Here is a 15000-nt window from a genome sequence, read left to right on the forward strand (position 1 = left end):
TACTCTGAAATGTCCCTTCCCCCAAGAAAACACTAAAACTCATCAATATCTAGTCAGTCAGTCGGAGACTGAGAGAGAGAGACACACACGATATAAGGATAACTGTGATAAAACTTAAAATTATGAAATGATCAAATTGCAACTACTTACCAATATCACCATGTTTAGTGATCTTGGCGGAATGAATCTTCAGAATGTCCATGCGAGCCTGTTCGTTGGGAAGTGGTATCTCTGGAGTGAAAGAAAAGAAATTATATTGTTCAGGTAAAGGATCTCAGCAGCGGGTGTTTTCAGTGAAACGTTCTTGTCTGGAATCAGGTCGTTTCGCCCGAACTGAAAAGCCCGCCGTTTGCCCGATACGTAATCACAGGACTATGATAAAATGGTCAGGGCTTTGGGCGAATCGGTTTTCACTTCCGGCGAATAGGCTATCACAAAACAAGTTGTGATCACTTACCTATTTTCCGATCTAGACGACCTGGCCGAAGAAGGGCTGGGTCAAGAGTGTCAGGACGATTTGTAGCCATAATGATTTTCACCTGGGAGGAGAGGACAAAGAAAAGTTGATTACCTTATCTTTGATGATCACTGAAATAACCAAATATTAGATGGAGATTGCGTGCCCTTTCAAAACACAGATAACCATCTCAAGATTGATGGAGGAATTCCCAAAGCATACAACTTTGCGCAAAAAATGGTACGTACCTGTCCTAATGCATCAAAGCCATCCATTTGGTTCAGCAGCTGGAAAAAAAGCAAATGGTTGAGGTTATGATGGATACGGAGTGGAAAACTAGAGGGATTTTCTGTAATTTCCGGCCGATTACCCGCGGATAATCTGTTAATTCTGCATTGAACAATCGACGCTGCGGGTAATAGGTAGGCGCGGATTATGTGATAACTTTGTGATCTTCCTTTATATAATAACCCAAGTTATTCACGGATTTTCATTGGTTCTTGCCTATGATCTATTAGAGGACAGACGCACGATTGACGTCACCATCAGCTTTTATGCGAATAAAGTTTAATTCTTTATTATATAAAACAAATAGATTCCATGTTGCCGTGGGTCTGTTCAGTAATAGATCACAGAAGACGTCAAAATGTGGTAAGAACATCAGTGACACACTCGGCTATCGCCTCGTGTGCCACTTATTTGTTCTTACCACATTTTGACGTCATCAGTGATCTATTACTGAACAGACGCACGGCAACATGGAATCTATTTGTTAAGTAGACGGCAATTTTAGTGACTGGGGGATTTCCAAATCTAGGGTCCTTGTCTGAATTTGACTTAAACATTACTTGCACATTTTTCATTACAGGTGCTTTTTAGAAACAGAGCAAACAAAACGCAGGCGGCCTTAATTGACTGTTATTACAACGCGTGACTATCAGACAAAAAGTGTTAAACAAAACAACACCTAGCGGAGGTTTCAACGGGATACGAAGCTGAATTTGTCTGTAACAGACAGTGCGAGGATCACTTTTTAAATCATTTCGCCTATAACCCGCACTTCCAACATGTATATACATTCATTTCATTCATCGAGTCTTTACGAGGGAACAAATGATCCCAACAAATTGACCCGCTCTCAACTGAGCGACTTCGTAGATCAGTTGGTAGAGCATTGCACCGGCATCACAGAGGTCATGAGTTCGAGTCCCGAGGAAGCCACCTGGGGCGGGGTACTCCCAAAAAAGTTAGGTGGGGGTGGGAGGCCCGCTTCTTGAAACCCTTACCCTCTTTCAGACCAAAATGGTCGAAATCGATACCCTATTTCAGACCAAAACGGCTTAAAACCCATACCCTGTGGGGCCGCACATACCTACATAGCTCATTTAAGGAAGCACCCCTTCCCCTTCCCCTCCCCCGCCGGGGATCACTTCTCCCTTTCATAAATAAGTTTGACATTTACCAGTCGCTCATGGAGCGATGAAAATCATAATTTAAAAAAGTTTCGGGCGCATCAGTCAAATTATCTCAGCAGTTTTTAGCTAAACCCTAGATCATTTTGCCGTTGCAAACGATGTTTTATGACCAGTACAACCAGGGTTATAAATTTCTGGCTAAATTGGAATGATTTGATCGGACTACTTTACGTAAAAGCAATAGGTTCAGCGATAAATTCTATAGTTCTTTAACACCTGAGTAGCACTGATTGAAATACAAAACAATTGGTAATTATACTCATAATGTTTCTATCGCTCCGTTAGTGCTTCAGTTAGTTAGTTTCAACGGAATTTAGCCTCAACGCCCGCCTCAAAACGCCCAGTTCAAAGTTTTACGTTTGAGCATAAACTTCGAATTATTGATAGACCTTCGGAAATTGGGAACAGAGCCGCAGCCAGCTTAGGGAATTTGAAATTGATGAATCAATGATCCGCTACTGGCGAAAGAAAAAGGATGTCATGCAAAACATGCCGAAACGTCAAATGACCTGTCCGATCGGAGTTGCGAAGTTTCCTACTTTGGGGAGAAAATTGAATGGGTGGATTAACACCCAGAGGGAAAATTGCAGGGCAGTGACGACCGCCATGATTCGTCTTACCTGAGTCTTATGGCTAAGGAGTTGGCCAAGCAAATGAAACTTGCAGAGCGGCCCAACTTGGCGCAACGAAACAGATTATCTAACCGGTCGAGAAAAACTGTCGGTGTGGCCAAAAACTGCCAGATGAGAAGGGAAGGTTTAAAGCTTCCGTCGGTTTGTCTCGAGAAGGGAAGAAGAGCTTCAAATTCAAGAAGATCGCGTCTTCAACATGGATTAGGTGCCTTTGTCCTTCGATGCCTGTTTAAACTGCATGCCAAGTATGCATGTCTGTAGTCCTCTCACGTTTAGAATGTGTCAAGAAACTCAAACCGATGTCCATTTTTTTAAAGAAAGACAGCACCACATGAAAAAACCTCCCGATGATGTTGTTGTGGTCTGGTACAAAAAAGGCTGGATGGATTGGGAATGTACGCTTATTTGGGTAGACAAAGTTTGGAGTGGAAGGCCAGTAATTCTTTCTTTGATAGAAAGCTCCTGCTCATCTTTCATAGTTTCATAAGAGTCCGTGACACATTTAAAACTGACCACACGACAACAACGGAAGTCATTCTTGGAGGGCTCACAAAGAACGTTCCAGTCACTTGGGGCCACTCCATTTAAAATCCACACCCCCCCACCCCCCCCCCTTACTTTTTGACGAGATTGTGCGAATTTCATCCCTTAAGAAGTAGGAGATCAAAGTGCCGACACATTTCCCTCTTCAGAAAAAGTCGATATTTTATTTCCGCCCTCAGAAGAATGTATCGAATCCACTTTTGACGATCTCTCGAAACGACTTCAATTTGTATCGAATCGACTTGTATCGAAATGACTTTGTATCGAAACGACCGAACTCAGACAATCTGAAACTGTTTCGTGAACCGCGTGGAACAAAAAGAGATATTTGAAAATAGTAAAAAGCATTCTTCTTCTCGTACAGACTACATGTTTATGTCTTTAAATGGCTTAGATAGGAAAGATGCGAATTTCGTCATAGTGACACTTTAATAAAATCACCAAATATCAAATATGTGTTGATCATCCTGCTAACATTCTTCCGATATCGTCTTCTTGCGATGGGAGAAAATTAATGTTATGCATGTGAGCATAGGTCGAACCTGATGCATTTTAACACCGAAATTACCACAACAGTGCTTCTTTCAGCCATTGACACACGACTTGGTTAAATCTGACACTGTCTCATAAAATTGTGGTATACTGCAGTATGTCTTCTGGAAAACAAAATAAGACAAGTGACTATTTTGATGACAACCAACCTCCATGAGGGTTCTTTGAATTTCTCTGTCAGCTGATGTTCCCTCAGAGAATCGTCGTCCACCTAAAGAAAGTAGCAGAACCCATTAAAAAAATTATCATATGGCCCGTACAACCCAACGTGTGCTTCCATCGTGAAACTATTTGGAAAATCACCATATGACGGGAGCAGGGCCAGAAAAAGCTGTACAGCCCTGCTAGGAACACATACTGCTCTGTGTGATGCAATTTTAGAGAATTTTGTCACTTTTAAATATCCAAGCTATTTACAGCCAGAAAAGCAAATGCAAACAACATATTAGATAAATTTTCTATGCAAATTTTTGTTAATTATTTACTTCAAACTTCATCTTGTGAGTGCTCATTAATAGTGTCAAGAGCCCATGTGATAAAATGCTTATTGACTGAGTTTAGGTTGGTCTGGACGGGAAAATATTTGGCCCTCGGTCATGACCTCAGGCCAAATTTTGGTAAGTCAATAAGTTAAGGGGCAAGGGTGGCACAGTTGGTTAGTGCGCGGCCTTGGTGCAAGAGAACCCGAGTTCGATACCCGGATCTCACATCCTTGTTTCGACTTCTTTCCTTTCAGTGTAGCCTAAGTAGCTTTAAATACCCTTAAAACGGAGCACTGATGGAAAGAGGGGGGTAAAATGAGCCCACCGTCGGCTTCCTGGGAGAGTACTCTCTTGAGAGTAAAGGAACTTCCAACATTAAATAAGGTGTACCTTTACCTTGAGAACAGAAAAATGACAACAATGTTACCTACCAATAGCATCAATTTCATCCATAAAGATGATACAAGGTTCATGATCTCTTGCATAGCCTGTAAATTTTTAACATAAGAAACCATCATCATCTTTTTCTTTGCCACATCATTATGTAAAACAGTTTGAACAAAACAAGTCTAATAATATACATACCAAACATTTCTCTGATAAGCCTTGCACTTTCCCCGATATATTTGTCTACAATAGCACTGGATACAACCTAAGAAAAACTTCACAAGCTCATAAAGACAACTTACACAATATTTTATGGAACTGTTGTTTTGCACTGTATGACCTTCATTTAAAGGAGTGATGGAATTGTCACAACAGGAGGGGCAGACTGGTTAGTTTGATAACTTATCTACAGTGTATTGTGCCAAAACTATTTTAGACTTAGGTGTCTGCTATAAGAGACAAGAATTTATTGCTTTAATTGTCAATAACCATATATGTCTAAACTTAAATTTCTGCCATGTATCTACTTCGTGAAATGTATTATGTTAAAGTTTATTTATTAAAAAATACAAAATAAAGAGTGAGGATCACTTTGTCTACAACCCGCACTTTAAAATACATTTCTTTCATTCAAAACTATTTTGAACACAAATCTTTCACTTTAATCTTTGCATGATCTTAAAAATTCAAAATTTATTTTTGGTTTTCAATTCTAAAGTTATAAAAATGCTATGGTATTTAATGCTATTGGTACCATTTTAAAATTAACTCTAAAGGTCTTAAAAGCAACAACAACAACCTTTTTTGTCACTGTGTACAGATGAATTAAGAGAAGAAATGGAAATTTTTCTAAGATTAAAGAAAGTGCTGAATGTATTTTATCCCACTGATTATGAAATAATTACATTAACTCCTTGCTTTTGATCTTACAAAATTAACTTATGATACGGACTTACTTTGAGGAAGTTGGCATCCAACTGGCTTGCAACTGCCCTTGCAAGTAACGTTTTCCCAGTTCCTTTGAGAAGAAAGGGCAATTAATTGACATCAAACAATTCATAATGCTATGTCAAGCATCCAGTGTTATTACCTGGAGGACCAAACAGAAGGCATCCTTTTGGTGGTTGAATCCCAACTCGCTGAAATAGTTCAGGATTGGTCAAGGGAAGCTCTATCACCTGCAAGTGTTTGTGCATAGATCAAAATATAATGTTAAAATAAGGGGTAGGGTCGTACCTCTTGTTCAACACTATACTTCATTGGCTGTATGGTGTTGTACTTCCTATTGTTTTCTGTGCTAAATCCAAACTCAAGGACTGTCTCTGCCATATTCATGATTACCTGGAGCTGGATGCTTGAAGCCTGGTTAGTGCTGACCAGTGGTTAACAGGTATCAAAGCCTATAGGTTTCCATGGTACTGTATTTAACACTGGTTAGTACTAACCATGCTTCGAGCAACCCAGACCAGGATACTATTTCTCTCCTATCTCAGAGCCCAGCTTTTTGGCGTTGTCACTTTTGTCACCACCATAGTCATTGTTATCCTCGCTTCCTATAATGACTCAAGCTTGCGGGGTAATTGCATTTATTGAACTTGGGACCTTCCACTATCGAGCCTGGCCCCCCCTACCAATGAAAACAGCGTGACCCACTACGGCTGCATTAATTTTCTGTCACTAACAGACAGTAGTCAAATTGAAGGAGTCCAAGTGCTGAAACTGGTAAACTAAACTGGTAAACTAAACATAGATCTAAACAGAGCGGTTTTCAAATGAGTGTCGAAAGTAATTAGAGAATTGCTTTGGTTTAGGATCACTTCACTCGGTGATTGTTTCAAAGTTCTTGTACCACTTTTTCAGCCAATTAGAAGTGAAACCAAAAGCAATCGTGGCTTGTGTGTGCACATTTTCCCACCCTTTGTGTCTGCTACATGTAATTACTTTGAGTTTTGATTGTTTTATCGGATTGTATCCGTCCTTTGTGATTGGTCAAAGTGATTACTTTGGTTTTGGTTTTATGACACTCGATTGAAACTTGTTCTAATACCTCTCGGAGTTCCCTGATCTGTTCACTGAGTCCTCCAACTTCAGAATATGTAATATTACCAGGATCCTCATGTGACATGTTATACACAAGGGGATCAACTTCACGAGGAAGGTACCTAACAGAGTGGCAAAAGAATAACACCAAGGTCACACAAAACTGAGAATACTCTTTTTCTCCAAATTCATTTTTAATAGCCTTCTCTATTCCTCTGCAATACAGCACTTCCTAATTTGTAACAAAGAAAACAATTTTCATGGATGTCACAGACTGTGGTACAAAAACAAAAGAAACAAAAGACCTGTTACAAGGAAATGATCAGGATTTGAACAGAGACCAAGGAATTACATGAAAAGGACCTCTCAAATGTAAAACCGCATTCTAATCATTGACTTTTACTCCCATTCAGAAGTTTTCACAAAATGTCATTACCACCATGTTGATGGATGAAAGGAATCAATATTTTCAATGTTTACTAGTTTTCTTTGTTCATCCACTGAGCACTTCTACATTACCACAGTGCTATCTGTGTCCCTTGGGACTGGTTAAAAAGCACCTATAAGTGTATAAACTGTACGGGTAAAAAATAAAGGCACCATACACCCTGTACCTCATGATGGTGAGAGTTGTCATATCAAGGGCAACACGTGTTCCTTGCTTCAGCTTCTTTTTATCCACCTGATATTAAAGCAAAGATAACAATACTATTGTATGGATGTACTGTAACCCACCATACTCACTTATACACGTATCTCAGATGGTACACACAAGTTGCAATATTATTATTGGCAGAGGTACACGACCTTGAAGCGTGACTACTTGCAACTCTTTTCCTTTGAACATAGCTGGGGATTTAAGGACACCAATATTACGCCCAATGTGGACAAAAAAGGGATCGAGGCTGCACGCCCGGGAAAACGCACAGGCTATGTTACATCCAAATAAGAAAATTTTTAATATCAAAAGACCCCAACCGTGAACCAGAGTTAAATACTTCACTAGGTCATGAGCTTCAGTTATTGGCTAGTAATTAACCCTTTTACCCCCAGTCGCCACTTATAGATTTTACTCTCTCTAATGCCAGATGATTTTACCCATGAAAGGGTTAACAACCTATTTAGGTTTTCACACAAAACTACGTTCCCATTAAGTGTGCTGTATTCTAAAGCTAAAACTTTGATTTTGTTGCTTGAATCAATGATCTAGAGATCTAGAGATCTAAAATTAAAACTTTGATTTTGTTGCTTGGATCACTGATCTAGAGATCTAGATCTATACAATAAATTTAAGATATGTTGCTAACCCGAGTCATTTTCTTTGGACATAAATAATTATTGTTACTGCTCCTTGTCTTTTTCAGAAGTCAAACTATTAAAATGCAGGTTGAAACTTACAGTATGGCTGTCAAAATTGGTTGGCACGACAAGACAAGAAGTCTACAGCAGTCGAGGGCAACCTGGAGGCTCCTTTTTCGATAGCTTCTACTCTATTTTTTTTTATGGAGGGGTGGGTGCCACTCCTATCCCGTTTCATGCACAACTTATCCCCAGTAATACTGGTTCTCATTAAGTTTTACTTCCCTCAAGTGAATGGAAAGCTGAGTGAACTGTGGAACGCACAAGCAGGGATTCGAATCCGGAACTGGGATGCAGTCTGCAAGTGATATCGACTTAATATTATGTGCCCCATCACCATCGCTTCATGGTTAGCAAAGGTATAAAATTATTTTAATTAACAAAGAAGAAGTAAAGTGTTTTATACTTGTCTTCTACAACCAACAACATAACGTGGCCCATTGGTTGCCTTCACAATAACTGAAAAAGAAAAAAAAGAAAACTTTCCTTACAAAGCAAAGAATGTAAAAATGAGAAGCAAACAAACTACAGTATTACCGTAATTAGCAGAACGTTTTTGGATTATATAGGATCTGCCTGAGCTGGGAAAATCAAACTATAAGTAATCAAGAGCCTAGTGTTGTGCACTATAAAAGGAGCTGATACATTTTTCAAGGTATGGTTTGTTAGTTAGTTTTTGTACAGTACATATGCGATCAAGCCTCACTTTAGGGCAAAAATTATTTTGAATTTGTTCGTACTAATGAGGTTAGTGAGGATGATTAGAATAGAGACAAAAGAATACTTAGCTGCCATTAAAAAGGCTAGGTCACGCTATTTTAGGTAATTTTGTTTAATTTTGTTAATTACAAGCTCTAAACGTCAAATTGGCAGAGCAAGAGTCTTTCATTTGCAAAATCACGGCCACATAACAACTGAGAATGATTTTCCAGCCGTGTAAATGAAATTTTGATATAGACTGATACTAATTTTAAAAAAGGTGGGCAGATGTTTTTCAAATTTACCCAAATTCAATCCATTTCAATCATCTCCAGTTTTGTCCATCCATGTCCCTTCTTGGCTTCCCTGTGTTTTGTTAGAGTTCTTCTATAGTTTTGCACAGTTATTTTGATATTTTAGTTAATTCTATGACCATTCGATCAGTGCTGAAATTGCCTAAAAATTCGTGACCTAGCCCCTTTAATGAATGTGGCCTATATTTTTGTCTCTTTTAGACCTTGGACAGCTCAAAAATGATATGGTTTCATGAAGTTTTTTTACTACCAGCTATGGTATGAGCACTTGTCAACGAGATAGACTATTGATCGAGTTACGAGTTGAGTTGAGTTTGAGTTGAGTTTGAGTTAAGATTGAGTTAATATTGAGTTACGGTTTTTGGCATTTTTGGCGCTTAAATCTAATAAATATTAAGTAGAAGTCACTGAGAAGACCATGAAACACCGTTTTCGTGAAGTGCACAGGTGTATATTTGTGAAATGGTTTTAAACTGATCAAAACAATCTTGAAATTTCATGCACGGCAGTATTCTTGTTTAACACTACCTGTTTCAGCACTTGGACTCCTTCGATTTGACTACTGCCTGTTTTGCTGTTATGTGGTCTCGTCGATCAGTAGTCCCTTCAGAAGATTATTCCAAGCCGACCACATGGCTGATAAAAAGACCAGACCACAACACCGTACTCTTTCCGACTAGTGTGTGCGATCTTTAATATCCCACAGTTTATGAACGTTGAAGGTTGTGAGACGAGACTTGCGATTTATAGTCCTTATTCGCGAAGACTTGAAAGTCTAACCATTTGCGGATGATATTACAAAGGCAGCACTTTGTCCTCAATTATTTTAAGACCCTGAGTGTTGCGGGTCCGGCCGGAGTTGAACTCACGATCTCCTGCATAACAAACTGATCCACCGGCGCGCGGTTGTTCCTTTTAGCGATCAAGTCTATCGACGCAGATGTCTTCTTGTAAGGCTAAGGATGGGATTTACTGTTAAGCCAGCTTATAGCCCTGGCGGCTAAACGATGAAACGTACCGTTTGTCGTCCAGCAGCGTGGTTTTCATGATCGGCTACCACACAAAACGTTATCGGAACTAGTGAGCTGCAGGAGTGTTTATGTAAAATATTGAATCCGGAACCTGGAACGCGTTTTTTCCCTTACTGATCCTAGCCTTTGAACAGAAGTGTCTTTGTCAGTTCTCGTTTATGTTCTTGCAAAAACAAAAGAAACCGTGCAAGAAAAACCAAAATTAATTAACAAGTAAATAAATAAATAATGAGAAATAACTGTAAGCTGCTTTATGCAACATGATTTAAAGCGGTGCAAGTTTTAGGATGGTAAAAGTGTAGACAGAAAGAAATGTCTATCGTGATTTGGTCAGATCATAGACATACTTTCAATTTCAATACTCTGATTTCAAAACTTGTCTGTTGACCTTTTTTTAACCGGTTGAGTAGAGATCCAAACAGACAATTTTTAATTAACAATTAAAGATCACCACTTCGAACGATTGCCGACGACTCTGCGGTTAACTATCAACATTCCATTGCGTGAGAACCAGAACCCGGAGTACGCAAAGATCCGGCAAGTCTTACCATGTAGAAATGGGAAACAGAAGGTGAGCGAAACAAACTTCTTTTCATAGTGTTTTCACTGATTAGTAACAAGTCATATTTTAGAAAGGGGTCAGTACTGTCAGAATAGATTTCGAAAAACAATGCGAATCGCACCCGTCACCTTTCTAGTCACAAAGTAACTCGCGAACCGCGCACCGTGATTAAGGGTTACTCGTGGCAGGTAACCCAACACCCTAATTGATTTGGGTAACCATAGACCTAAACTTGGCTTTTAGGCCTAGGGTTAGACAAATTGAGGGTTTGGGGTTACTTTCGAAAAGGTAAAACAATGACCTGCAAGTACGAGTGACCCGTCAAACTGAAACTGACCTTTGTTTTAGACCCCACCCAATCTCGGTCATAAATTTCTGGGACACTTGATGCCACACATAAGTTCATCCTTCCTGCACCCTTTTCGAAGTTGTAGGGGAAAAAAACTATTGACTTTTCTCATGAATGCCCTGGAAAGTCATAGTGCAATCAACATTGAAAAGGGGGGAAGGGGTTGTATTTTGGGTTGGTGTCACCATCTTTTTTGGCTGGGATTGTAGCTAGGCAACTAGACGTCATATATAGCGGACCGAAGTAGGGATTAATGTTCATTTAATTTCATAACTTAATAGCACTTGAAAGAAAAATGTAATACCATCAAGGCCAGGCGAAACAATCTAGCATTACTTTTAACATCTTGTCTCTTTCATTTTTGCAGTGAAATGGTTTTCCGACATGTGTGACTAGGTCAAACATTTTCACTTATTTAAATGCTCGAGCAGTTCGGCTCGTTTAACTGCCTACATTACAAAATTTCGGTGAATAGCAAACGTAACAATTGTGTTGACGCATGGATTTTTAGAATTTCAGCGGTGAGCAAAAAGCACAATGCAAGCTCACTTCGTCAAATGTTTTCCTCTTTCGTTTACGGCGTTTTGATCGACCATGATGCCGGACGACGAATACGGTTCATCATAGCCGCCGGGCCGCCTTTAACTGGCTTAACAATAAAGCCCATGTATCCCTCTAAGAAGACATCGTTTTGACGTCGATAGACTTAACAGCAGCAACGAGAATGATGCCGTGAAAGGTGTAATAATTATTAGATTGTTTTGATCATTGGAAAGCCATGCCATTTTGCAAATTTTTATGCAAATATATCTTTCAACGTGGAGAAAATAGTTTTCGTACTGAATACTTATTACTTTTAATTCCGAAAAACGCCAAAAACTGTAACTCAATCATAACTCAAACTTAACTCAAACTTAACTCAAACTCAACTCAAACTCAACTCAACTCGTAACTCGATGAATAGCAGATCCCCTTGTCAACACTCACCAGAGCTGATATAAAATCTTACAACAAAACTTACATTTTTCTTCAGTAAGTTGACGGAGAACTTCACCAACAATCTACAGGAAATAAAAACACAATGTAAAAAAATTAACCACTATGAGGTGAGTATTAAATGTAACACATCTCAGTAGATTGTTGTGTACATGTAATAGTAATTGAAACACAGCTAACAGCACTTGAAAGAAAAAATTAATGTGTATATTGTCAGACAGTTGATATAACAACAAATGACCCAAAATTTGGGAGAGCACAAAACACGGAGCTCTACTCCATGGAGTACCCTATGGAGTACCCAAATGGAGTACCCTAAAAATACTATTTCGAATGAGTACTGTTGATCCATGTGTAAGCAGCATCTCAAATAGTTCTTACTTAAGACTCGACACCCATTTTAAACAGCATTGTTCGACAGTATTTAAGTCTAAACACCCATTTTAAAAACGTTAGCTTTCGATTATTGTTGTGATGGCCGATTACTTCATGTAAGATAACCTTTTTAAAATGGGTGCTTAGACTTAAATACTGTTGAACAATGCTGTTTAAAATGGGTGTTGAGGCTTAAGTAAGCACTATTTGAGATGCTGCTTACACATGGATCAACAGTACTCATTCGAAATAGTATTTTTAAGGTACTCGATTTGGGTAGTCAACAGGGTACTCCATGGAGTAGGGCTCTGCGTTTTGTCCTCTCCCCCAAAATTTGGCTTTACAAGAAGAACTTTCAAGGATGTCTCAGCGAATGATATTCATCATTGGCAACACAAAGAACCAGCTTGCATAAATTACATAAACCATTTGTACATACCTGACCAACGCTTTGAAGAGCTTTCAGATCATTCTCAGACTTGTCGTACTCCTTACTTAAATCTTTCAGTTGCTCTCTCACTGAGAAAAGGAAGGTTCATGTGGAATTTCATTCAATCTTTTAGTGAACCAATTTTTTTCACAATTTATAGTCCTGTCTTAAATGAGGCAAACATTGCTAATACAACAGTGACCCTTACTATGCGTACGACTACAAATTAGCAATTGTACGACAAAGAAGATCAGAAATAGCTTTGTCATAATTAGTTTGCAATGGATGACTTTAAGTTACTTAATTTTTAGTTGTGTCAATCACACATAATCCGACATAAAAATAATAATATACACATACTTTCTTTTAAGCGTGCATCTAGCTCTCTGTGCTCCAAAAGCTTCTTCCTATAATTAACCAAAGCTTTCTCTCTGACTGTTTCAGTCGCCGCCATCTTTGTTCGAGTTGCGATTGAGCTTTGCTCGATAGATACTTCATATATGTCTACGTCAGTTAAACAGCGAGGCAAAAAATGTGCATATTCGATATTTCTTAGGAGATCGTGATCCCAAGAGGCATGAGCATACAATTATGGAGGAGCCACAACACTTGGACGGTAACATTATTTGTTAATACGCCTTGAACGAAAGCAAAAATGGCACCCACATACGATGACAAGCAAGGCTTTTGGGGGGAACCCACTGCAACTTTAGATTGGTGTGAAGAAAATTACGTGGTGTCTCCATTTCTCGCTGAATTTTGTAAGTTTTCCTTGCTCTTTTAATATTCACTTGTTGACTTTAAGTGCAACCTGTTCAAGAAACGTTAGCGACTGATAAGTTTAAATTTCTCAGCGATCAGAACTTAAAAGCTTACATATTTATATCCTACCATCAATATCCAGTCTTAATATTAGAACTACCGTAACTAAGAGTAGGCAAGCTTAATTGCTGCAGGTTGTTTTCTGTAACTTGATCGGAACCGAAAGGTTTGCCTTGCGACGGACTCGTGCGGCCATGGGCGGTCACCGCAAAACGCAGACTGCAGACTGTGCAGACTGTGCAGACCAGGGGTAAAATATGGCGTCACCCTCACTATTATTGAGAGCTAACCGTAAACAGGCTAACCTGAATGTTATTTAGGCCTCATTAGGCTAACCGAATGTTATTTAGGCCTAATTCAGGCTAAACGAATTTTCATTTTACAGACGGTCTGCACAGTCTGCAGTCTGTGTTTTTCAGTGTCCCGGCCACGGGTGCCTTCATGCTTAACATTTTTTTGCAAAACTAAACGTTACCTTATGATCTTTAGTCTTTGGTATTACCGTGGTACCTACAGTGTAATGCATCTGTCAATGACAAAATGGTAAATAGTGTTTAATTTGCGTTAGTCTTGCAGCATATTTATTAGTTGTGTTTTCTCTTTCTTAATTAACAAATGTGCTTAATTCCCGGGGGGGGAATGAAATTGGCGGGGCGGGAATACTTGTAGTCTCGCTTAGGAGTGTAATTTTTTTTATATATTTGATATGTTTTAAGGTGGCTCAAGCAAGTTTCAAATCTTTCAAGTAATGTTCTTATTAGAAGGTTTGGCACAACAGCGCTGTATCATTTATTAGCGATGTTATGGTACCATAAGAAACACCAATTATTGCTAAACACGATGCAGTCATTATTGTGATTTGGAAACAGGGAAAGACCAGCAAAAACACCCTATAGTTTGGCTTTTAGTTGCTCCTATCTCAAAAACAAACTCGGTGACCCCCTTTTTTATGATGGAAAGTGATCAGAAGGCCAAGATGAAACTTTCTGCAAAGTGTTAAAAATCTGTACAGCAGATTCAGAACCACCTTAAATCTGTGATTCTTTTAAGGTGGCTCTGAGGGCTGAAATAAAACTAATAATGATTAAAAATGAGATTTTAAACTCAAAGTGCTTAATGTTTTGTAACAGGGAACTCAATTAGTAACTGGTTTCTTCTTATTCCACCTGCCTTTGGAGCATATTTGTCATTGAAACATCGACTGGAGCAGCGCTACACCCTATCTTTTATTGGTTTTTGTGGTAGGTATAATGCCATCTAGGTTATATTATTTTGCCTTTAAATATATAAAAACTGACAGTCATATTTTTGAAAGTCAAACTGTTGCTTAATCGCTATCCACTGACAACTCAAATATTACTTGATGTTTCAAATGTTCGTCTCTGACAACAGTACTTCTTAAGACTTCACCCACTTAGATATTATGATGAGTCTCCCTACTTTTTTAAGTGGCTCCATTAATTTGTTGCCTTATCCATCATTCATCCTTCATCAC

At 38.9% G+C, this 15000-nt stretch overlaps 2 protein-coding genes across 2 annotated transcripts in view; one reads left to right on the forward strand and one right to left on the reverse strand.

Moving 5' to 3' along the window:
- The window catches only part of LOC138030195 (26S proteasome regulatory subunit 10B), a 15860-nt gene extending 2662 nt beyond the window's left edge, over positions 1-13198 (reverse strand). Inside the window, exons 1-14 of the mRNA XM_068878076.1 lie at positions 13044-13198; positions 12693-12772; positions 11904-11943; positions 8334-8386; positions 7183-7250; positions 6576-6690; positions 5619-5706; positions 5485-5546; positions 4727-4793; positions 4573-4629; positions 3809-3870; positions 706-744; positions 458-539; positions 151-231 (exon numbers count right to left, since the gene is read on the reverse strand). Coding sequence (XP_068734177.1) covers positions 151-231; positions 458-539; positions 706-744; positions 3809-3870; positions 4573-4629; positions 4727-4793; positions 5485-5546; positions 5619-5706; positions 6576-6690; positions 7183-7250; positions 8334-8386; positions 11904-11943; positions 12693-12772; positions 13044-13137 — 988 coding nt within the window. The 5' untranslated portion in view covers positions 13138-13198. The remainder of the gene's footprint in view (positions 1-150; positions 232-457; positions 540-705; positions 745-3808; positions 3871-4572; positions 4630-4726; positions 4794-5484; positions 5547-5618; positions 5707-6575; positions 6691-7182; positions 7251-8333; positions 8387-11903; positions 11944-12692; positions 12773-13043) is intronic.
- A 5-nt stretch (positions 13199-13203) lies between these two features.
- LOC138030196 (alkaline ceramidase 3-like) overlaps positions 13204-15000 on the forward strand; it is a 19993-nt gene continuing 18196 nt past the window's right edge. The window contains exons 1-2 of the mRNA XM_068878077.1: positions 13204-13444; positions 14636-14746. Of these exons, the coding sequence (XP_068734178.1) occupies positions 13339-13444; positions 14636-14746 (217 nt within the window). The 5' untranslated portion in view covers positions 13204-13338. The remainder of the gene's footprint in view (positions 13445-14635; positions 14747-15000) is intronic.

The sequence above is a fragment of the Montipora capricornis genome, chromosome 13 (genome assembly GCF_036669925.1).
Source record: "Montipora capricornis isolate CH-2021 chromosome 13, ASM3666992v2, whole genome shotgun sequence".
NCBI lineage: Eukaryota > Metazoa > Cnidaria > Anthozoa > Scleractinia > Acroporidae > Montipora > Montipora capricornis.